Raw genomic sequence first — 26,061 nt, 5'->3', positions numbered from 1 at the left:
CCGACTATATATAAAGATAATCTTATCTTAACTTAGCTTATCTTATCCTATACACTATTCATTAAAGATTACAGGTTTGGGTTCGGGAACCAATATTCAAACTGGTCCTTACAAAATATCTAGCGGACATGTATACGCTGCGAATGACATATCCTCAGGCATAAGTGGTGCAATACAGTTTTTCTATTTTGCAAATAAATGGCATATTTTGTTGTAACAGTTATAAGAATCACCAGAAAAGGTAATTGATTCCAAATTTAATTAGAATGGTAAGTTTTTGTCTCGGTTAGCTATGTACGCCTTTTCCATTCAGCGTATAGCTTATATAATTATGAATCAGTTTCGATTTCTTAACCTTTTTAGTAACGAAAGCTCGATCACAAGTATGATTGTAGATTTGGGATAATACGAGTATAAATTGGTACTTTGTTGAATACAGTTGCGTAACACTGGATTAGTTAATATTTTGAAGTCCAAATTTGTTTATTTATACATTTTATTTTTCATTTAACATGTCGTGGTCTTCCAAGTTCTATATTAATCCACGAAAAACAACATCATGAACATATAATCCTACACTTGGTAGGGATTTTGCTGAAATAGACTTGACAAAGTTGGATAGTTAAAAATGAATGACATACATTGGTAAAATGAGAACAAAGATCAACAAGTCAAAGACGACGTTCATATTACGCAGCCCCGACACAATTCAGCCACAACAGCAGTGGGCCTAGAAGGCACCAAACCAAAACCGGTAGAGAAAACTTTAAAAAAAATTTAGTATAGTGGTTCTGAATTGAAACTTTGAGATTGTCTAGTCTAAGACATTTTCACGCACTGTCCTGAATTTATAGGTGTATTTAATAGTTCCGTATACATGTATCAATTTTATTTCAAACCACCAAAGGCAAAGGTTTTAACACTTCATCTACGCAATACTTCTTTATAATCGTTGACGACTACACTTAGCAAGTGCGTTGTCTGTGAATACTTGTTACAACAAATACATGTTATGTGTCATTTATTAGGAAAGAGCAGTTATAAGGAACTATAAGATATATAGGAACAGTTTTGACTAAGAATTGGTAGAGAAGGGATGCTGCTGACCAGTAAATAATATCTAAATTGGGACTAGCTTATAAGGACACAGGCAAATCATACCACAGACGGATTATATGAGAAAGGAAAAGAGTATTAGTGATAATATGATATTGAGTATTGTATCTGGTGTGTCAGATGGCGATGTTCGGTCTACAGAGAAACTGCCAGTGAGACATTTCAACACTCCAAAATTCAAGTGATTTAACCTTGCTAGAAGAAAAAAAGGAAAGAAAGAACTTTTTTGAAATAAGACAGAAGAAATTAGGAAGAGCACTAACAAGATCAAGTGCAAAATGGATTCTAGAAGGTGAAAAACCTACTCAATATTTTTGTAACTTAGAAAATAGAAATTTCACTTCAATTTTCACCTGTTGACTATAATTATTATCATTCTATAAGGAAATCTTCTACCGTCCTGATTTTTTTTCTAAAAAAATAAATATTAAAAATAGGTAAAATATAGTAATACTTATTGCCGTTATCACATTTACACGAGCAATAGCAACGTAGAATGTTTAAAATAAAATGTAAACAATATGGACACTGTCATTGAAATGTTATCAGGAGATATTCACCTGTTTCATTTTCACATTTATCTATCATCATAAAGGTTAAACCTACTCATCATTGGGATGATATTTCAAACGTACGTACAGACAGACAGACGAACTTTGATCAACTATCCCTGAACCCGTGATGGTGATAATGTTCTATAAACTACTGCCCTGATCAAATTATTGTGAAATTACATGGTTACGGACGTGTCTATAACTTTAAATTAAAATACTAAAATTTTCAGTAAATCTGTGTTATTCGTGAAGACGATAGTATATTTTAAATAAATTGATCAGAAACAATTATTCAATAGAACAGAAAGTATGAAATATCTGGCGGTGATACTGATTTTGTGCGTTGGGAATACAGGTTTGTTTCTTTTTTATATTAGGTATTCATTCATACTAGGTAGAAAAGAATTGTAAAACTAAAAATAAATAAAAGAAAAAAAGAAACCAAAGAAAAAAAATGTAGCCCAACACAGGAATAAATTTTGAAAAAAAAACAACAAAAAACAAAAAACATTTGTTATGAAGATGAAGATAAATCAGAAAGAAGTTGACATGATCGACTTACAACTGGTAATAAAGTTACATATATATCTATTGCATCTTTATGAATTAAACATTCGTACAATGAAAGACATTCTGAACGCAACACCTAGGGAATCGTTATCGTTCAAATTTACAACATATTTTTTCTCATATGTTTTGCTTGTAAATTCGATTGTAATCAGATTACAAAAATAGTGAAAAATCTTTTAAATAGTTTAACATAGCTGTACAAAAATCGCAAGAATCATTACAAAATATAATAACAACATGATAATGATGATTTATCACAGCAATTATCATTGAATACATTCTAGAATGAAGGGATATATCTACACACATCTCTGACGTATAGATCAAATATATAAAGTACATGAACATTATAGTTAAATGTATATCACTTAGTAACGTACACAATTCTGTGTCATGTTCATCCGGACTTATTCCCGCATTAGGATTTATTTCCGGTAGCGCCCACGGTTGCACCGCTCGCTTCCCTTACGAACGGACCAAATCAACTCATCCGCAAATGTAAATTAAAATAAAATGTAATGTTACATTGTAAATGAAGTGTATGTACTTTTAAAGATTTTACATTTATGAGCAATATTTAAAGTATATATCTAGTATTTAGAAAATGTGCGCAAATTTACACGACTTATTTTGAATGACCTATCTGGTGCAGCTGATGGCGCGCGCATTTTCGAAATTGCATGTGAATGATTTAATAATTCAAAGATTTCCTTTTTACATGCTAATTCCAAAAAAATAATGCATAAAATAAATTAAAAAAATGCTCACATACTTTTCTAGTGTAGAAACTAACATTCCTACAAATTCCACTTCAATGAACAGATGAATACAATGACATTTTTCACAAAATTGTTAAATTTTCGGGTCAGTTACTGTATAGCCCGTTTCCAAGTCATAGCAAACAATGTACTCTTGATTTTATTGGAACCAAAGAAAGCGAGCGTTATTGATATACCGGCATCATGTATGTACATAATGAGCCGCGTCATGACAAAACCAACATATAGTGCGTTTGCGGCCAGCATGGATCCAGACCAGCATGCGCATCCGCACAGTCTGACCAGGATCCATGCTGTTCGCTATCAGTTTCTCTACTTGATATAGGGTTTGTAAGCGAACAGCATGGATCCAGACCAGCCTGCGTGGATGCTGGTCGCTAACGCACTATGTTGGTTTTGTCATGACACGGCTCAAATCTGCTTCCGGCTTATAACCATTTTTATAATATTAGTGTTTCCCTAGAAGGAATTTAGGTAGGTTAAACCTGTGTTAGAAGTGTCTCTCAGCTTTATGATATCATATACACAGTAGATTCAAAACAGTGTTCAACATTTAAATGGCCACCATTTGAAATGCTCGAATCACGGAAAACATAATCATAGACATAACACTTTTGAGAGGCAGTTAAACTACGGACCAAATTATTCTGAGGTTAATTAACTTCTAGGAGAACGATAATCTAGAATCACTTTATTTCTGTAAAAAAACCCGATTTTTTACCAGCTCAAAAAATACTAATAATGAAATACTACATACAGTTTGTAAATTATGAATATGCTTTAGTTACACAGAGAATCGTTTACTATTATTTCAAAACTTCTCTCAAATTTTGATATCATTCATTTTATCATATTCATATTACAATTAAATCTTCTTCTGTTTTTTCATTGTTAAAGTGTAAATATCTGTTTCTAGTTTCAGTCAAACATGTTTTATATCTTTATATATCAATGAAAATACTACAATTTAATATCATTTCATTGTTAAAGTGTAAATTTGTATTTCTACTTTCAGCCAAACATGTTTTACATCATTATACATGGATGATATCAGCATAGTTTTAAGTTGTTATCAAAAATAAACATGATAAAATACGATTTACTCCCATATAGACATTATCTATAACGAGATTGTACTGGTATGTACATGGGTACAACTTACATGTACATACAGAGATATCCTACCCTACTTGCTAACTAGGGATCGGCTATCAATGAAACGTGTTTACTTTATACTCTTAAAAAAAGTTATATTTTTATTTATTTATTTATTTATTTATTTATTTATTTATTTATTTATATATTTGAGGAAACCAAGCAATTTAAAAGAAACAATTTTAATGATGTACATATACATATATTGTGGTTAAAAGATAAAAAAGCTATAATGTGTCACACGGAATGTAAATACACATACAATTCTAGAACTATGAATATTGTTATATCCTCCGAGATCAATAATGCCGTTGAACAGTGAATGCTGCTTAAGCCGGTGCTGGGGGGGGGGGGGGGCTTGACAGATTTTGTAATTTCGATTATCTCTCATGAACAGACTCAAACCGAGTCTACAAATTTCACAAAATAACCTTTGTTTTCATTCTCCCGAGGGATATTTTCCTGATTTTCTTAATTTACATATTTCTTGTTATCTTAAAATGTGTGTAATCTAGTGACGAAAGGTAAGCACATGTATCTCAAAACAGTTGTCTTTAGTGAATGCATGTATTTGAGATAGTTTTGAATATGTTGTCACATTACGTTAAGGATTCTATTCTCTGCTAATCTCAAATAACGTATCCTTAAAGAATGATCCAGACGGCATAATTGAAATGTTTATGGGAAATGCAAGCTACCGATCGTGTCCCCTAGCACCGGCTATTCCAACTTATAAAAGTCGCCAATCATGCATTATTACAATTTTGACTTTCGGCTTATTTGATATAATATCTCTATCATATATAAATATCAAATGTGTTATTGTTGATGGCCTTTTTATCATGTAAATAAAGTGCCATGCGAAGTCAATCTTAATGCAATAAACATGGGTATGACACATGAAACATTCTGTACGGAATATACAATATTTCCACTACAAGTTTAAAAATATCTGTCATATTTTGCGGTTCGGATCGGAATATCCGTCCCGAGGTGACCCGCCCATGAGCGAGTGACCGAGGGACGAATATTCCGATCCGAACCGCACACATATGTCAGATATTTTTTCTTGCATATTCTACCATATTCCATTATATTTTAAATTTTTATCTTTAAATTCAAAGGAAATTTATATCATTGCAACAGTAACTACTTTCTTACAACAGCGTATGAATTACAACTTCATTCATAACGGTAAAATGACGCCATCCTAAGCGTGCTATTGTACAGCACGCGACACACCTGGCACCCCCCCCCCCCCCCATGCCAGATGAAATTTCCGGCATGGGTAAAACTCACGGAAACGCCAGTCTGATATGCAAGAATAAACATTCCATCTATTTTTTGTGAAAATTATTGCAAAGAAATGCTTTATTAAAAGTTATCACTGATAAAAAACATATTTAAACCTGCATTTTTTTTGCTGTCCTTATCCTGTCTTTTAAATTGTAATATTAAAATGCAGTTTCTAAATGGCATGTATACAAAATGTCCTCGGTCTGCAAATTTATGAGAGATAAGATTATTCAATTAAAATGTTCACGTGGTCAGTTTGTTGAATTGCCAAATGTAAAAGTTGAAAGGTTATCATGTTTTCCTGGGATAAAAATAAATGTACGACATGTAGTAGTTAAAGGGACTCCACTGAGATTTTTTGACAATGATGGGACTGGAAATATTTGTTCGAGATAAATATTCCATTTCGTGTAGGACTAGAAAAGTAACTTATGTGCAAAATTTCAGTTCATTGGATCACTTTGTATTTCCAGAATAAATATTCCAATTGTGAAAAATGATCGATATTGAAAATGTTTGCAAAGCCTTTCACTCAAATCGGACAATGTATAGTAATATTTATTTTTGAGTATATTTCTTAATTATATTTTGCATATCTCTTTCTGCATAACAAAGGATTTTCACGTACTGTATACTAATGCCTGATTGTACTACGTTAATGTTGATATCAAAAGATTAAACAGGGAATAAATCGGAATATTTAATGGTTTTATCAGAGTTAGGAAAAAATACCATTCAATATACAAAATTTGCTAGAACAATCAATAACTATCAATATATTTTTGAGTACTATTCTCTCTAGACCTTAGCATGTAGAGGCGGCTTGAAAGGCATACACTAAGCTGGCTTAATGTAGCTTACAAACCTTTTTCAGTTATTGTTTCAGGTTACTTTAAGCTTCTCATTGCCCGCGGAACAGTGACATTTTTTCGTTTCAGAATTAATCTCTTTGGCTATATTTCACAGAGGTTAATTATCACTACATCTTGCTTCAAAATCAACCCTTTTAGAATATGTCTTATAGCATGTCTTCGGCCAGTATGCGATAGCGAAAGCTACCTTTTGTTTTTTAACAGACGGATGGATCCTCATTAAATATAGATTAATGTTACATCTCTTTATACATTAGCCATTTTTCTATACACCGAGGTAATAATGTTAATTATACAAAAGAAGTTAGTACTATGTACCGTGTTATTTCAGTTCGAGCTGCCCCAGCCCTAGACTTAGAGGATGGCAATGATTTGGCAATAAATGTGACTTTAATTCCCATGACAACTGGAGGAGCTGCCACAATAAACCCAGCTACAGGCCAGACAGTGTCAGCAGCGTCTATGCCACCGGCTTCAGGAAAAACAGACACGGCACCAACCATTGGACCAATTACATCAACACCGGGTAAGTCCCCGGGATATGCTTAAAATGTTGTCCACAAATATGTCTATAGGTTTCTTTCGTAACAAAAGAAAACAAAATTATGCATTCTTTGTATTAATAAGAAAGATATCATACCATATTCTTTTCTCCTTGTTGCTGATGATGTATTTGATATTTGGCATGATTGAAAGATTATGTAACCTCCTCTACATGATATGCATATCCACATATTTGATATAAAAACTTTCTAAAGCAAACAGCTGTCTACAAGAGAGAAAAAACAACAGATTTTACTTCAACAGATCATTCTGTTAATGAATTCACATGTATCCTATGGTTTTCTTTTGAGGTTGTGAAAGATAACATCGACCGATTGTGCAATCCACAAGTAAAAAACACTTTATACGGATTTGGATTTCATCAAACTAAGTTACTTGGTTTGACAATAATGCGTTAACTTCTGCTGGTGCAACTAAGGTTACCCATGCGACCATTGCAGACCAAGGCCAATCAGTACATCCGTGCCGTCTGATCATAATATGCACTGCATGGCGCTATTCAGTCAGTAAAACGTCCCCTAAAAGTGAAAAATGGTTTGTCCAGATTGAAAGACGGGCAACTCCATTTAAGGTATTGCTAAGGGTAATATTGATGATCGTGTGTCAGCCTATATAATTACCACGTGCATGATGCAGACGATGACCTTCGTCTGCACTTGTCGCATGTGAGGAATCTGTTTCCGCTGCAGAGCAATGTTTAAACTTAAGTTCCTAAAGACAAGGTTCACACCCATTTTGTTGTTATTATTTCGTAGAAGCTTTAAGATGTGTGATATACAAGTCCATTGATTACATGTATCTACCCGAAAGTGACACTGCAAAACACTAAATGTGATGCATGAAATTAGAGATAAAATGATGGTCTTAAATATTACTTTTTGTCTCGAGCTAGTTTATATAAAACACAAATCTACAATGTTGCTCCTGTATCTTTAAACAAAGATCGGGACAAACCGTCCTTCAATTGCTTTCAATTTTCCAGATTATTACTGTGATCGCATTACTGTTTTGCAGGGTCAGCCATTCCCGTAACCATTATTACGCTCGAACCAACAACACCTGCTACAATAGTCCCTATTGTAACCACACTACCTCCAGGCAACCCTACACCCGCACCACAAAAAGGATTTGATGGTGGATCATTTGGCGGGGGTATTGCGTTAGGAATTGGACTTTGTATAATCATCTTTGTGGTGTACAGAGTATATGCAAGTCGGCGCCAAGGTGGATACAGAACAATGTAATAGCTTTAATTGTGGTGACTGTAAACATGGCCTATCGTGACTTTCATGGACAAATGATGTATGAATGCAGAAAACACACGTCAAACATGCGATATCGTGTAACCAATGACTGTGTTACAGAACTAATGTTTAAACGTTCGTTTTTGTTTGTATAAACGTATTTTATTGAAAGTTGTGTGTTTAATTCGATGTTATATTTATTTGATATGATGATGACAATTGAAATATTATTTGTTATGCTTAATTGTTGCATACACGTAAATGCAACATGCACATTTTATGACGTTTTTGGCAATAAATTATTAAAAGATAACGACGAATTGTATCTAACAATTTCAAATATAAATTTAAAAATATATGATTGCTGTTGTGGAACTATTTTAGAAATTGAACGTTTATTTTCCGTAGTACACAATATGCACAATTTATGTATTTGCTTACATCGTTGTAAAAATATATAGAAATCTCTAGGTTTATACAATTTTTATTTTGATATTACCAATCTAAATTTATGACGTCATTACTCTTGAACACAAACTGTTACGTTTTACTCGTTCCTTCGTATTTCATGAAAATATTGCACATGTCCTCCACGCAGTGTAATCTAATTTTTGTATTGAAAATGCAAGAAAAAAACAGAGTGTCTTCTTTTAGACTAGTTTAAAGACTCTTCACAACAGCAGGTGTCAAATGCCGTGTGGCAGCTGTAAAATTTGCCCCGTACTTCATTTCAGTGTTCATTCTTTTTTTTTGTCCTTCGGGATAATTGATTCCATCACCTTTAAGTGTTGAAAATTAAATACCGCTTAAGCCGGTGCTAGAAGGCGTGAGGGATGTTGCACATGTTCATTATCGCTCATGCACAGACTTAGTCAAACCGAGTCTGCAATTTCATGCAATTTTGTTGTGATTAATGCTTTCGAGGGATCGCACTTTTTATCCCTTTTTTATCCTATTTTTTATGTCTAAAAAAAGACAAATTTCCTTCTAAAAAAACGGCAATCATTAGTTTCATAATGTTTTTTTAATGTTTTTAGTGAATTAATGATACATATCATCAACAGAAAGTAGCGCTGAATTTGAAATTATCTGTCTTTATAGTAGCAAAATGTAAACAAAGTAATAATTTGACGTCCAATAAAAATTAATAGATAACTTAATAGGTGCTAATTGCAAAATAAAAGCAAAAGAAACAAAAGATGGTCTAGGTAATTGGCCAATAAGTAACTTTTAATTTTTGAAACTATAACAGGTAACAAAAAAAGACTGTTCTGATTTTCTTCCTTATACTATTTCTTGCACCAGTTAACAACCTCATCGGACCGCCATACAATATTCTTCATAGATCAATAAAAGTTAAACCAAATAAATAGAATAAAAAACAGTATATATATGAATTGTTAATGTTGACAGATTAAGTTTCACATATATCTATTACAAATCATGTTTAAACGATAGTTTGAAAAAATCGTTCTACCATGATTTTGTTGTCTTTTAGATGTTTTGCAAAGTATACGCCATTTTCTAGATTAAACACCGGAATTTCATAAATTCATTACAGTTTCATAATTGCAATGCTAGAGAATTTGGAAATATGTAAAAAAGTATTATTCATGAAAAAGTGACATTTGGGAAAAACTTTGCTTTAAACACCCTATATATGTATTTCATTTCACGATTAAGTGTCGCATAATTAGGCAGTTTCAACTGTAATTTCATTGTCTATTCACATACACTGTGATGACCCAAACGGGACACCGTAGTTACAAGATTTCGTTGATTTTCACAATACTTATACCGCAGCACGTGCATTCATATTCGTATATATTTGATCACAGGTGGCAGTATCAGTGTTTGGACACCCCACCGCACCCTGCCCCTGGACCCCTGCTACAACCCTGAAAAAAATAATTCAACACTCTAAGGCTTACTATAAGATACCAAATACAAAACCACTGATAAAATTATATATGAAAAAAAATCCACTATCAAAATTATAGTTATAGAAAGGTGGAAAGCCTACTATATGTTCATTTGCCAAACAATGTGGAACACGGGAAATCGTCGTTTCGGCAACTGAGGCGCTTTGCAGCAGGATTTCGCTGCATCATTCATTAAGATCAATAAAAAGAACTAGAATTCCACATCTTACCTAATTCAAGTCCAACGAATATCAATATTCTATCGATTTTTTTTCTGATACTGATACGATACTGCCACCTGCGTATTTGATATCCACTTTTGTGTGTCGCCAAAAAAGCTTTATCCGAATAATAACAATTAAATGGACGTTTTGTTTTATTACAGTTTAAGTAGGTTTGAAAATTTGTTTTTCACGAGAAAGTAGTTCTTATGTTATTTTAATTTCCTAGTGACCAACACAACTATGACCGTAACTTCACCGATAACTATGATTACTGACCATACCATGACTACCAACACCATGACTACAAACACCATGACTACTTCTAATGTCACCATGGTAACAATGGAAACCACAGGTAAATACATATTTAATATCTCGTGAATTTTATAATCCCCAACACTTTAGACTCTGTAGCCCGTCTCCGACCAAGCCCCTGTAATAACACCAATGTCCTTTTAATTGATGATATTGTGGATGTTTGGTTCCCATTCTTTACATATAAAAGATAACAAAGTTGCATACGAAAAGAATAAATATTTTCATGCTGACATGTAATTTGATATCATCTAGCTTGGTTTAAACGTATTTATTCAAGCTCCATTACGAAACAAGTTCTTGCAACTTATATTAATCACTTTCGAGTCAGCTTAGTACTGGTGTCGTATGAAGAAACATGGTCGTGACCCAATTAGGGCTCAAACCCATGATTCCTGGGTTGAGAAGCAGACACCTTAAGTTAACCACCACTAGTCCACCGCTCCCGTCATTTGATCCCATTGTTTGAAAATGTCTGTCTTGTTTGCATGCAGAAAAGTAAGGCCTTTTGAATATGAAGGAAAAAATGTTTTAAGTTAATATGGAATACATCCCTCTTCAAATTGCTTAACATGTCATTTTCTTGAAAAATAATTGATATTTCTCATTTCTTATTGAGATACTAGTATAATCAGAATCCATTCATAATAAAAGAAAAGAGACAAATACCCGTAATGACATATATATTGGTAAAACGTTATGTTGAAGTCTATGTGAATATTGGCCATATCTTTAAGTCCTTAATAAAAATAGTAAATTGACATTGCAATGGTTAAGATTTCAGATAACAAGATAAATCATCATTTTGTTTTTTTGTATTCCTAAATGATTTATTTTATAATGACTTCAACATATAGTACGTGTGATTATCAGGACTTGTGATCTTGAATAAAAAACAACTGTATTTTGATTGTAGAAGCTACATCGGCCGTTACTGTCACAGGAAGTATGCCAACTATGACAAGCACCCAAACGACAAAATCAACATCAGCTCCCAATCAACCTACTCCAAAACCTAAACACGGCTTCGATGGTGGTTCGTTCGGTGGTGGTATAGCCCTGGGGATAACGCTAGCAGCGATAATTATTATCGCTTACAGGTGTTACATTATTCGGAATAAACCAAAGGCAGAGAGACCCTAATTCACTAAAGACTTAGACTTCTGTTATGAAGTGAAAGCAAACAATAATCCGTTTTCATTTTGAATATAAGGATCGTGATATCATCTATATCTCATACTTTTTTATACAGATATCATATCATCGATATAACAAATCTAGTCTATATAGAGAACAAACATAATACTTAATACAATGTACTAATTTATTTTAGTAAGATTGTTTTGAAACACTCTCGAATCCGTTCCTGGAACCAACCAGTACTAAGCCGTGACAGTCCGACGCGTTAACCACTCGGCCACGCCGACACAATCTCCCATATCATGTATCACCCAACAGTATAAATCTGAATCCATACTGTTTTGAGAAAAGTCGTCTGCTGGTATAAGAACTGACAGGTTCAACCATTTATAGGCCACATTGGGCTTAACACAAACCTTTCTGAATTTGTATAACAGAATCACTGTGCTTTGAACTTTGAACCACTCCATTATTTTTCAATGATTTCAATATTAAAACAATAAATGGTTTACATATTGGTCAGACTTTACAGGTGTAACTTGTCGTGTGGCGTCTGAAAAAAAAACTTGTCTGTCCTTCGTTTTAGTATTATTTTATTAATTAAAGATATGCATACTGACCTTGGCCTTTTATGTTGTAGATTCATGGTTATGAAAGAGTTATTTTTATTATCATTATTCATCTTCTTCGCGTAAAACGCAAACAAAAGGTGCAATAACATTTATTGCGTTTGTACTAAAATGTAGAACGAAAACATAATAAATTCTCTTCGCCTTTCTTACCATATTTTTACAGGTTTTGTCTGTTTGTTTTTTTTTTGCTTGTTTGTTTCATAACTAAAATCTAATAAACCATCCTTACATTTTGTTTAGACATGTTGTCTTTCTACATATTATATACTATGTCTCTGTCCTTTGATGTCTTTTTGCGAACCAAGAAGAATGGAGCCAACAAGAACCGAAACAAACATTGCAGTAACAACAGTAAACCGACGAAACATACGACCAGTCAAAGTTTCTTATTAAAACCGCCATTTATAAAAGCGTTTACGTACAATAACACTAAAGTAAAGTTTTATAAGGAATTAACGGGAAATTGTCAAGCTCAGATACACAAGGACACATGAAAGAAGTGGTTGTCCAAGTAGTCTGTAGTTACGTCCCCTTACTTTACTTTATCCCAGTTCTTTCCAATTACTTTACATCATTCTTAGAGTGCAATCGGGTACAAAGCAATTAGTTGTACGGCAAGGGAGAACATTCATGGCTTCTTTGTTATACGTTTGCAAAAAGAACTAGTATATTATGAACTATCAAATACAACGAGGGGTTGATAATTTTACGGCATGTTTTAAGTTGATTTCTTTGTATCATTCCACTTTTGTACTGCTACCATTTCCAATTTTGCATGAAAATTTCAATGCAATATTCTCTTAAGATTGGTACAATTTCTGAATATATATAAAAATTCAGTTCTTGTATTATTAATTCAAACTTCAAAATTCAAAAACTACCATTATTGGTATTCAGTACTGCATTTTTAGCTATATCGCAAATGCGGTTTTTATTTTTACTTTTTTGCTTTAGTTGCTCTCGATTAAAAAGCTATATCTTATTTCGACAATACGAATACCCATTGAAATAAATAACACTAGTAACACCAATTAATTCTTTACACGAGTGTATTAAGTCCGCATAGAATAAACAATACATGTACAGTGAATGAATTCAAAATAAGCCTTTTTTAGCCAATTAAAAGTAGAACGAAGATTCACACTGATCATTTAATTATTCACTACACCACTACACGTACAGTGCCCGGTAATGTGAACGCACATACGCTACAGGATGAAAGTGGCCTACAGCTTTTAATTTTACTTTTTATTTATTCATTTATTTTGTTGGAAAAAAAACAGACAGTTATATTTTGTTTCAAACTAAGTATTTCAGTAACTTTATCATATCTTGAGTTTTTTTATAGATAGATATTCAGTGACGTTTGCTTCTAGGAAACGAATCGTCTGCTTTGTAGGAGCACATTTGTCTCGGAGCACATTTGTCTTACGTAAGACCAATGCGGTCGCATTTGTCCCACATGAGACAAATGGGACCTCAAATGTCTACCCCAAAAAACTCATTTGTGTGACAAATGTGCTCCGATCAAGTTTTTTAAGGGACAAGAAAGCACATTTGTCTCATGTGTTTTTAAGGAACAAGAAAGCACATTTGTCTCATGTCATTTTTTTATGAATTATTTGTCACATTATTCCCACGGCAGAAATTCTTTTTTAGAATCGAGGTTCGCCGTTTGACCTCATGTCAAGTGTAATCATTAATAGGTTTAAACCGCTTATGCTTTCTTTATAAAAACCTAAAGTGAACTATTAATCATAATATTTCTAATTCAAGTTATTGATTGGCTTAACCTGAAGGCGTACATTGAAACAAACTAAATCCCGTTCACGATGGTACAATGGTGACAGCGCGGTGGCACGATGTTACGTTGATGAAAACGCGATAGTGCGATGGTGAAAACATAATGGTACGAACGTGAAACAACGACTGTACGATGGTGAAACAACGATTGTACGATGGTGAAACAACGAAGGTTCGATGATGAAAACGTGATGATACTATGGTGAAAGACGATGTAACGATAGCGAAAATACGATGGTACGATATGATGAAACTGCGATGACATGATGATGAAAACGCGATATTATTTTCTCTATCGTGTCATCGCATCATCGTGATTTCACCATCGTGTCATCGTGTTTTAATCATCGTACCATCTCAATTTCACCTTTGTGCCATTGCGCATAGCTGTTCAGGGAGTCAAAATGTTACTTATGTCCAAACGGAATACCGTAATCGGTTGATATTGAATGATACAATATCGTGACTCGTTTCGCATCTTGCCGAAATCTCGCATCTCGCTTCGCATCTAGATAGTCGACGCGAGACAAGAAATTGATTCCAGGTCATATGCCGCTAAGTAGTATTCCCTTTATAGTCTATATAAAATCACTTAAAGGCACATTATGCCTGAGAAATGCTTTTATTTGTATACCTTAAAAGCTTTGTATTTTTGGTATACTTTTATAGCTCCAAAAAAATTACTCATTGGCTAATTACCTAAAGCATTTTTCATCTGCTGCTTTTTTGCAGTTTGTACAGTTGAAGTGATTTAGAATTTTGTATTGAAGTCAAAATACTACATTTTTATGACGCATTATTTCACATTTATCGCGAATTTCTTTAGATTACAAGCATCTAAACTCCTCAGAAATCATTATTTGAATATTAATAAATTAATACTTGCTCTAGAAGTAAAAATTTATTCATTTCTGAAATCTCGTGGTACGGGATAATTCGACATTGCGAGATCTCGTGTTACAAGATCGTGCCTCGCTTCGTGTCTCATCGGAATGTCGCGTCTCGCACGATTCTGAGTCGTCCGATATTCCATAATTATGGCATTACCCGGATTTTTTTAGGAACTCATACATGTTGTAAGTGCTTTTTCAATGGCGGATCTGAAAGCCGCAATTCTTGGAAAATGGCGATTTTTACATACATATATTTCTGATGAAAACAAAATACGTGTGTAATGGTCTTCTTATTTTCTTCCATAGATCATTTAAGGGCCTCCGTGGCCGATTGATTAAAAAAAAAACACTTGTCCCTAACCGCTGTAGGTTCGACATATACACGGGGCATCTAACTATTCATCGAACTTTGCGAGGATCCCGGTCAGTGTCCAAATGCGGAATACATATCCGCATGCGCACGTCATAGCTATCGCGTGCGCACGTAATAGTATCGCGTGGCCACGTAAAAGCTATCGTGTGCGCACGTAATAAATAAGAAAATTGTATGTCCCCTTTATGCCACCGTAGATACTACCTTGTTTTTGCTAAGAATATTTCTAGTGCCATAAATCATTTTAAAACTTTAAGCATTGAAAATAAACGTATGATAACAATAGACTTGCTGCATATGTGTTTAGGTTCTGGATGCTGCACTTGTAGAAATTTTCATTGTGACATGCAGAACAGGGATATTCTTTAATTTAATATATGACTCCTATGCAGAGGCAGGAAGTTTTTAACTGACCGGAAGTGACCTAAAAACGGTTTAATAAATACAGAAAACACTGAACAATGGCTGGTTGCCGGTAAACGGACGGGCATAATTATTACCTTTTAAGAATTTTATGGAAAAATGTGAGACAAATGTGCTTCGAGTGTCCTTTCTATTGTGTGTCGAACACATCTGTCTCATTTCCAATTTGCCGCAAATATGAATGTTTACAAACGCATCGGTCACACTTCGTGAGACAAATGTGCTCCGAGACAAATGTGCTCCTACACTGCTTTGCTTATTTACATATAGAGTGGGGACCGGTTGATTAGAGGTATCGAGACATTTTCTTACTGTTATGTATTTAATCGACGACACATTTTATTTTTCACATGAATTCTTTTTATTCATTTTTCACCAGAATTATTTCGATTTGACTCGATTTGATTTGACAATTACATCAATTGATTTATCTACACCTTTAGAAAAAATTAAGACCGCTTTAAGGCATGCACAACTATCTATATCACGATTATGCGAATAGGCTCTGATATGATAAACCGAAGGCGTAAATGTGCCCAACAAGTAACTACTAGATAAAAATTAATAAATTCAAATCAAGTTAGAAGGGACTCACTGACTAACTATCATTATAACAATTAGAAAAACAACAACAGCAACAACACAGCAATTCTTGGTATTCAATAGAGAGATGACATATTAGCACGAATGTACGACATGTATAGTATGTTCACATCTAATATTTATCATTTATCAAAGTTTGTTTCCGATATAAATTATAGTAAGTAAAACCGGAAATATATAATTACTAATATCAATCATACGGGTTTAAATATATCTATCCGTACTTCTAATATGCACATAAACTCAAGCAATTGCATGTTTGTTTGAGGATATATCATTAAAATTATATCTATGGCAAACACAATCATCATGGTATGTTCCTTACTTGGATTAATACATCTCGGTAAGTAACTACGTATTTGCTGTTTTTAAAAAATATCAAAACAACCATATTATTTTCTTACCTTATGTTCGGAATGATTAAAAACTTAATACATTTAAAATCTAGATTGTTTAAGAACGACTATAAGCCTTAAATTTTACGTAAAATGATAAATGATTAGAAATCCATATGTCAGCAAATGTCTTTTGGAAAGTCATATATAGTCTATTAGTCTATTTATATAACATATTTCCCTATGCATTCAAAGTGTCATAAAACCAGTATATTTTAAAAGGATTTGCCTTAGGTTTTATGAGGTAATTTAGGAAATTTGCAGAACAAAAATGCCAATGCCAAATTTGACAGAAGATGTTTTCAGTCTTTTGAATTTCGAATACATAGCTTTTTTCTGTTTTAATGGTTCAAAAGGGACATACTTTTCCTATGTGTCCTTATAACAGACAAGCAGGTATATACTTGGCTTGAAAATGATTCAGAAAGGATAAGGTCTTTGCAAACAAACGAAAGTTCTTTTTCTGTGAACATTGAAATTCAATCCGATTTCTCAACTTTTTGCAAGTTTAAATACAGTAGATCTTATCATATTGCAGATATATGTGTCGTAGGCAGATACTGCAGCGATAGCGATTCAGGTATAGTAACGGATACTTCTTTTAAATGTAAAGAAGAAATGCATGAAATCTATTTTCTCTGACAATTAATTTCAAATAATCAGATAATAAATTTGAAAAAAAAACAAACAAATATTTTGTTATAAATTTCTTAATACCATGAAAAATTGAAATAAATTTAAGGTGCCTAAGAATTAAATATACTATTGTAATAGTTTCAAAAATGTTATCTATGTGTAGTTTTATTGCATTACGAGTATAGCATCGTTTATAAAAAGTAAGGATATGTTTCACGCCGACACAGATACCCAAAAACAGATTTTCTGGTACACTAGCCAAATCTTACAGGCACCAATACTCGTCCTCATGTATAAATAAATGCTAACTTATTATCAATCTGATGACGAAATAGTGAACACCACAGCCCATTAATAGACTATGACTAAATGACGCTAATTGTGCATTTACTGTGACAATATTAAGTCTGGTTTTTAATGTTAAGAATTATATATGCTACTTAAACATCTTTATATAGAACTGAATACGATGGATTTAAATCATACGGTTAGGTAGGGTCTAGGCATACCTGGGGTTGTTAGGTTTGCAGGTGTAACGTTTTAAGTCACACAAATCCTGTCGGTGGAAAGCAAGCTGACAACAGAGAGTGGTTTATGCCCTTATATATGGGATACTTTCCGATATTTTAATTCACCACCTTTAGATTTTGCATATTGCAAGGCTCATTATGAGTTTTATGACGTTCTGCCAGCGTCGTTACACAAATAACAGTTCGGACAGTTCCAAATTATTCCAATGATTTCAATGAAGATTGTTTTCTAGTACTTGTAGCAGAAAACAATCAATAAAGTACTATAATCAAGTTATTAATGTTTGCGTAAATCAGTGAGATACGTGAAGAATGCCAGCTTTTTAAGCAAGTTTATAATTGTATATTTTGACAAATGAATAAGACAATACTATTTTATTCCATTTTTTGTTCTTTAGCATCGTCGTTTAGCATAAGTTGTATGAGAAACATACTATTTACATCAACAAAGATTAGCACTTTCACATCAGGAATATCCACAACATCTGACTCCATAGAAACTAGCGCATTCTCTTCGCCTAAATCTTCAACAACATATGGCAACTCAACAGTTTCAACGACAGGACAAACGGACTCTTCAAGAAAATCATTTATCTGTATGTTTTTCATCAGATGCGAATTCTTTCTTTTGTTACGACTTAGAGTACAATAAGTATTTGAATGATATATTTATATGTAAGCTTCTATAATGTCATTGTATTAACTTTATAAGCAATTTCAAATATCGAATATGCTTGAGTCAACTTCTATTCATTGTATCAGTAAAAGTAAATGTACAAGCTTTCGACATCATACTAGTTACAGATACCAAAATGTTATGCTAGTACACATCTTAAAACATTTCTTTTCAGACCCATTAGTTGGTTCAATATGTGGTCTTGTTTGTTTGGTTATTGTGGTATGTGTTATTGTTTGCCTCAAAAAGTAAGTTAAAATTAAATAAAGCAAAGCTGTTACTGTTTAGATTTTTACGTCTGTTTGAAATTTTATCTGAACTGAAATGAATCCAACATGTAAACTATTGTTTAGAAAGATTAAATGTCAAATTTCGACCAGGGTATTAATCAATTTCATTTCATGATAGACATTCATGATATACGTGTATATGTGCTATTTATCAGCCTTTTGGTCTGGAAAAGAAATTAAAGCATGTAATTAAGGCATAACGATTTATGCATAACAATTATACGAAACAATCTTTCATATATTCCTATATTTTATTTAAACAAAAATATCATTCAAACATTTTTCTCTCTATACATAACAGGAGATGGATTCAGGATACAACACAACCCCGTGCACAAAACGGTAGCAAAGGCAGACTTTATGAGAAATCTATTTATATGTCAGGGGATCACGGAGTTGCAATTCATTCAAACAGACCTCAGACTGAACATGAATATAATTACATAGATAAATTTGATGCCGACAATCGGGCAAGCTATTATGAAATTCCCTCTTGTGAAGCTGACAATAAACATCGTATACAAGCCACACTAGATGATGACTACGACTACTCTAGTTGCCTCACAATAGACAGAGATAAAACAGATGTTGGTAATAATGATATGATTGCGGCGCATACTAACAAGGGGATAGTTCAAAAACAAAAGTTGATAGCCAGGGATAGCATGTATGACAATTTAGAAAAAAGTCAGGCTACTCTTATCATAGGGGTAAACGATTATCATCATTTAAATCCAGGGACATTGAAGAGGGAGGAAGTTTTGGAAGCCTACCATACGATAGAAAGGGGTGGTAAAAGACAAAGTGAGTGTAGTGAAAGTGGGGATGAACCTGGTTATCACATAGCAAACGTTAGGTGATAAACGTCTTAGACAACATGTTTTGAAATGTAATACAAGTATACATTCTAACTATAATGATAATATCTCCAATTAAAAAATAACATTATAAATCAATTTTCGGAGTGATTTTTGAAAAACAGAATTGAAATAAAATTTGGATATTAAGAAATCATCTGATCAATATATTTGAAAACTTTAATCTCTAATTGATTCAATCAAGTATTTAAGTAATAAAATACACCTTGTGATGCACATGCGGAAGGCAAGACGCGTTCTCTTACTTAATAGCAAATAACCTATCGTCATGATTTTATGAATAATTACAATAATCAATGAATAAATTAAACACCCTGATTTGAATCGTTAAGCAGAAACGATAATACAATATAATGTGTGACAAATCAATAACAGAAAGTGTATTGATGAAGACGGTGAAAGTACTATTCGCAAGTAAACTCTTACCAGATTATGAATATATGCGACATAATGAATTATAACATGAAATAAAAAAAGAATCATAATAACATGTGCATAGAAACAACTTCCCAAAACAGCACAAGGGTGTGTATATGCCGCTTATTCACAAAACAATTCATACGTTTTTTTAAAGGTAATTAGCACAGTTTTCATTTGTTTTTAATATATCATCTTTACCATTTATTTTTGCAACTGTTCGTTATGCTTTCAAAAGTATTATACATATCTTTAACATTTCTGGTTTCAATAATTCAATAGTACAGAAATGATGAAATTCATGACTTGTTTAAGCGGCACAGCATTAGTATTTCACTTCACTGTGTCTGTCCATTTTATCTACATCAGCAATACTATCAAATATTTCTTAATTGTTTGATAAATTCACATTTATTTGACCTGATGCTTTTATTAGTTCGGGTTGACGTCGCACTCACACATTATAGATCATATGGCGACTTTCTAGCTCTGCTGATGGAAGAAGACATCAGGTGCCCTACCGTGCATTATTTTAGGCAGGCACGAATAGATGGACACTTGAGTAGAACCACCGACGTTCTGTGGGCTGGTTGGATTGTTTCATCACATTAAAAACTCCAAATTCCATGTAAGGATTCGAACACACAGCGGTGATCTGATGGTAGACGTATTACTGAGTCTCAAGATTCTGAGTATTTTTAGTTTGGCGTTATTGTCTGAGGCTCCTTGGATACCTTCATAACAGTATCATATGTTAGACTCTTCCCAGTAAGGCAAACATCATTCAAATGATCGTAATCATTATGAACGATTGCCTGTTGAGTAGGCATAGCTTTTGTACTGTCATAAACTGTGTCATCCTTAGCCTCTAAACCTGGCCATTTTTGTTGGTCCTCAATATTTTTAATTGGTGTTTTATTGTTTGAGAGATCAGCAATTGCTTGGCCTTGTGAATGGCATATGGCATGGTCGTACAGCGCAACATGATTTGTTGGGTTTTCTGAAGAGAGATTTCCGTCTGTTGTTGATTCCTGGATACTATCATAATGACTTGCTACTGTCTCCTCATTCTGCTTGTTGTACTGAACATTATTATGTTCGCTAGATCCTATCATACAAGTCGGATTCCTATCATTAACAGAATTTTCTATCAAACGATTTTCACTCTCTACTCTTGTGCTTGTACAGTGACCTGTAGTGGAGTTTGTTTTTGTTTCCGCTCTGCGTCTACAATAAATAATACAATATCAAACTCGTCTCAAGCCTCTTCCATGACTCCAGAAGTATATGTTAGATTTTAAAGACAACAAATGGAAGTTAAAGAATTACTAACAATATCCAAGTATGAGTTTTTGTATGAGTTATAACTATGTTATAAATCCAATACGGGCATAGGAATATTAGAAATAATCTTTTTGAAATACATTTGTATTTTAGCTATAGTTGTTTATAATGTTCTTATTTTCAATAACTGAAAGTATTGCTCTTTCTCAATCAAAGATTAAACGGTACATATATTACATTAGTTCAATTTAATACAATTCTAGTACATATTTTTGCAAATTATGTTTTACTGTAAGGTAGTTTAACAGATGCTTATTATGAAGAAATACAGTAAAGATAAACAAATACAACAAATAGGGAACTGAGTATCACATGCAGTCAAATACAAATTAACTACCGAAGGCGAAGCCTAAAGCGTTGAAGCACATTGATTATAAAGGAAATATTAGGTGGACGATAACTGAAGTCTCAAATGGTTCTTAGATTACAATTGTCTTTCATTGCTCATGATATTTTATTTTTTTAGAGCAAAACTTACAACCGAGTCTGCAATTCTTATGTTATTTTGTTGTGATTAATGCTTCCGAGGGATCACTTTGTTTCCAGATGTTTTTTACATAGTTCATACGTTTAAAATGTTTTATAAAACCACTCATACTCCGTATTTAGGTGATATTTAAAACGGCTTTCATCTTTATTTTTTGTTGGAAAAAACAATTCCGTGATGTTTCAAGCTAAGTATTTCAGTAACTTAATCAGGGTGTCAATGAATTCTCTTTTTGTTTATGTGCTTTAACAACTGCAGATTTCTTTTTCACCTTTATTCTTTTGATTTGACAATTATATGAAACGATTTATCTAACCATAACATATTTGGCCTGGAGAAAAGTTTAAGGCCGCTTTAACGATACTTATATATAACATGACGTAAAGATACCTTTTGAAGTAAATAGCGCTGATGAAAACGATGACTAGGAAACATACGACCCCAAATATTACAGACACTATAAGACCTGAAAAATACAAAAAAAAAAAACAAACATTATCCCGTTCATACCTCTCGTTTACTGACTTGTTTAATGGTAATGCAAACCATTGTTGAATGTTGACATCAATTCTTTGAAAGAAACATCTTAAATCACGTTAATTTTTTTTTTGAATTATTTTTCTTTATTTATTTTATTTATTTATTCTCTTTTTTAATGTCATTTGTTTGTTGGCTTTTTTAACGAAATAACGAAAGCTAAAAGCGTTTAAAGAAAACTAGTTAAATTAAATTACTCAACTACTTTTTTGGCTATTTCCTTCTTTATGTTGTAATTGAGGTTGTATACTACACTTAAGTGAAATTATATATATGTTTATAATTATGCTTATAAAACAATTTTCAAACATCGAAGAATATGTAACATATGTACTGCAAATATTTTTAACATGTTATATGTAATTATTAAAATATATATGCTTTCAGGTAATAATTATTGAAAAATTTGACATAGACTTTATAGAAAATATTTTTTATTACCTCCCATTATTTACATGAAATGTTAAATTCGGTAATATCTTTATAAATAATGCTTTTTGGAACTTACAAAATTGATAAATCTTAATTTGAGCATCATATTTATGATATAAAACCAAAAAAAAATTGTGTTAACATTCTTTTAATAGCGTTATCAATGACTGTTGAAATGTGTTGAAAAGATATTAGAAATGTAGTAAAGATAAATGGTTGTGTTACAATACCTTGTGATGTTGATGCCTGTCTTGCTGATTTCGTACACATAATGTTGAACAATGTCCCATTAACTATAAAACAGCAATAGTTGTCAAACATTTAATATATGGAATATTGTCATACATAAAGGTTAATAGTTTAAGACCAATAACTTCAAGGATGAGATAAAAATATTAGTTTCAGTTTAAATATGTTTATCCTGTAAACGTTTCACAATAATTGTGATTGTCTCGCGTCAATGTGTCAAAAATAGTCCATCAAATTCACTTTTGTCATTGATCTTTAGTTTGAAGAACACAAATATATAAACAAGTTACAAAAACTTCCCATAATTCTTGTTGAAAAACATTTTCTTTATATATTACATTAATTTTAGATAAACATATTTCCGAAAAATAAGATCCATGACATTTAAAAAACAAAAGCATTTAATAGTAGCAGTCATTCAATTGGTTTTGTATTATAATGCAATAAAACGTCAATAAAAACAAAATCTTATTAAGACGATTTTTTTAGAGTATTATTCTGAACTTCTAAAACAGTATGAAGTTTCACCAAAAGGTACATTTCTTAAAAAAAAAAGTTTTACATACATACCAGTGTAAACGCCAAGACAAACACCACCTCCGTTAAAACTTGAATCAGTAGATAATAATAGCTCTGTATCCCCAGATATTCGGTGTTTAGGGAAAACTTTTTCTGTTACAGAAATATTTGCTATTTGAAATTTTATATTCGTTTCTCCAGTGTGATTTGTTATCCGCACAACTAATGTAATAATTTGTCTAGCAGGTGATATAACGCATTTGCACGATGTTTGTTGAAGCACGGGTACATTTCTGGTGTCAATAAGGATATAATGGGTTTCACTCACTGTGTAGTCAGTGCAGATATTTACGACTGTAATGAACACATTTTTTTGTATATATATTTCAAACCTTTTTATTATATTGAGATATGTTGTCAAAATGATGTTTAAATATGTTGTCAAAATGATGTTCATTACCGGAGAAGAAATCATCATTTACGGAAAATCACACGAGCACGCGTCTTTAAATATGCGTGACTCAGGGCGCCAAGTAAAACCAACTCACCTACAACAATGACAGCCCCGGTAGACATATCAAATGGTATCGCACTAGCACGTGAAAAACATGAAAAAAAAAAAACGATTTAATCATAAGAGCCAGAAATAACGAAACTCGGAAATACCAAATCAGTTACATGTATATACATGTACATCTATGCAAGACCGGAGCTAATGCACATTTTTGTGCAGATTTGCAGAAGACATTGTACTGATAAAAGCCCTCGCGCTTAAAATGTTTCTTCGTGTTTCTGAAGATGTTAATGTACGAAAAACCTATATTTTAAGAGAAATGAAATGATCACGTTACATACTGGGTTGCTTGCTTTGTCCGCAGAATGATTCCGTGTGAGTTACTGAAAGATAATTATCTTGATAATTACTTCATAGCTACATGAAAAGATGTCAGAACCGTAAGTATCGTAAAATTGTTTATATGAAGTTTAAACTTTCAGAACAATAATCATGCAGATTCTAAATAGAGTCTGCTTTACATTAGCACCAAATTGGGTCGAACCGGTCGCTTAATCAAGCATTGTTTGGGTGTGTCTTTTATGGTCAACTATTTTCTCATGTTTAAAGCATATCTTCATTTGAAAGGCAATGTGATCGGTGATTATTCAGTCTTCATATGTTCCTAGTTCAACCCTTTTTTTAAAAAATATAGTCTGAATAAAGTGTGATCCCTAGGAATCATAAATCACAACAAAAATACATGGACATTGCAAACTTGGTTTCATTGAGTCTGTACATGGTGAATAAAGAAAAAGTGTAGCCCCATAGCTAGCACCGGTTTTAGGGGTACTCAATTTTCAACCCTTAAAATGTTGGAACAACATAGAAGTGAAGTAAAATGCAACATCTTACAGCTGCAACACAGCACTTGACACCTGTTGTTGTGAAGTTTAAAAATCTGGATAAAGTGTGACCCCTCGGAAACGTTAATCACAACAAAATTACAACAACGAGAAAGAGAGAACACAACTCATTTAAAAAAGTACATGACATTTGCTTGATCACATTAAAAACGAAATGGACACATATTCATCCGCCATTTAATTAGCATACTTTCCTAAATTATCATAAATTACCACACATATTTTAAAATTCTTTTGATATTTAGATACACGTATAATATTCAAACTTACTCCTTGAAAACCAAAGAAGACAAACAGCACACAGTAATATACGACAATTTCCCATTTTCTATAAAATCCCGTCTATTTGTTTCTTTTGTGAAATGTACAATTACTAATGAGGAAAGTCATTGTTTGAACTACTTCAAACAAGACATTCGGTCTAAATAACATTTCCTTTACACTTTATCTAAATCACTTGATATTTAACTGTTTCAGGAAGTTTAATATAGTTTGAAATCGTGATGTGATACGTTTTTTAAACATATTTTACATTAACAATTTAAAGTAGATTTCCTTCCAGATTCATGCTTTTCCTATATGTGAGTATAGACAGTGTTTAAATAGTAAATTTAGGCATTTACAGAGCACATGACCCAGCTAATGTGTAAAAATATATAATAAATGTAAATAAATTCTCATGATTTTGTCAATGTAATTGTAATAGTGTTGTCAATGTATATTTAATGGTTTTGTCATTGTAAATATTATGGTTTTGTCAATGTAACGGTACTG

The 26,061-nt window shown here is 32.7% G+C and overlaps 3 protein-coding genes across 5 annotated transcripts; 2 read left to right on the top strand and 1 right to left on the bottom strand.

Annotated features, from left to right (window-relative positions):
* Positions 1 to 1,744: 1,744 nt before the first annotated feature.
* LOC132743639 (sialomucin core protein 24-like) lies at positions 1,745 to 12,481 on the top strand. 2 transcript variants are annotated; one of them, XM_060732187.1, is made up of 4 exons: positions 1,745 to 2,025; positions 6,674 to 6,868; positions 10,523 to 10,651; positions 11,528 to 12,481. In XM_060732187.1, the coding sequence occupies exons 1-4, from the start codon at positions 1,980 to 1,982 to the stop codon at positions 11,752 to 11,754; spliced, it is 597 nt and encodes a 198-aa protein (XP_060588170.1). In that variant the 5' UTR covers positions 1,745 to 1,979; the 3' UTR covers positions 11,755 to 12,481. The 2 variants fall into 2 exon arrangements, with proteins under 2 accessions (XP_060588170.1, XP_060588172.1); XM_060732189.1 differs by lacking the exons at positions 10,523 to 10,651; positions 11,528 to 12,481 and adding an exon at positions 7,921 to 8,620 and having other exon boundaries at positions 1,753 to 2,025.
* A 5,916-nt stretch (positions 12,482 to 18,397) lies between these two features.
* Positions 18,398 to 19,865, top strand: LOC132743638 (uncharacterized). Its single transcript, XM_060732186.1, has 3 exons — positions 18,398 to 18,635; positions 18,891 to 18,963; positions 19,307 to 19,865. The coding sequence occupies exons 1-3, from the start codon at positions 18,461 to 18,463 to the stop codon at positions 19,863 to 19,865; spliced, it is 807 nt and encodes a 268-aa protein (XP_060588169.1). The 5' UTR covers positions 18,398 to 18,460.
* LOC132743636 (uncharacterized) lies at positions 19,233 to 25,756 on the bottom strand. Of its 2 annotated transcripts, XM_060732182.1 has the most exons (6): positions 25,558 to 25,756; positions 24,724 to 24,765; positions 23,920 to 24,222; positions 23,331 to 23,393; positions 22,522 to 22,597; positions 19,233 to 21,527 (listed from the first exon to the last, which is right to left on the bottom strand). In XM_060732182.1, exons 1-6 carry the CDS (start codon positions 25,610 to 25,612, stop codon positions 20,999 to 21,001), a joined length of 1,068 nt encoding a protein of 355 aa, XP_060588165.1. In that variant the 5' UTR covers positions 25,613 to 25,756; the 3' UTR covers positions 19,233 to 20,998. The 2 variants fall into 2 exon arrangements, with proteins under 2 accessions (XP_060588165.1, XP_060588166.1); XM_060732183.1 differs by lacking the exons at positions 24,724 to 24,765; positions 25,558 to 25,756 and adding an exon at positions 24,417 to 24,652.
* Positions 25,757 to 26,061: the final 305 nt, after the last annotated feature.

This window comes from Ruditapes philippinarum, unplaced genomic scaffold, assembly GCF_026571515.1.
Source record: "Ruditapes philippinarum isolate M1 unplaced genomic scaffold, ASM2657151v2 ctg652_1_1_1_1, whole genome shotgun sequence".
Taxonomy (NCBI): domain Eukaryota; kingdom Metazoa; phylum Mollusca; class Bivalvia; order Venerida; family Veneridae; genus Ruditapes; species Ruditapes philippinarum.
This window is presented reverse-complemented; position numbering and strand designations above follow the sequence as displayed.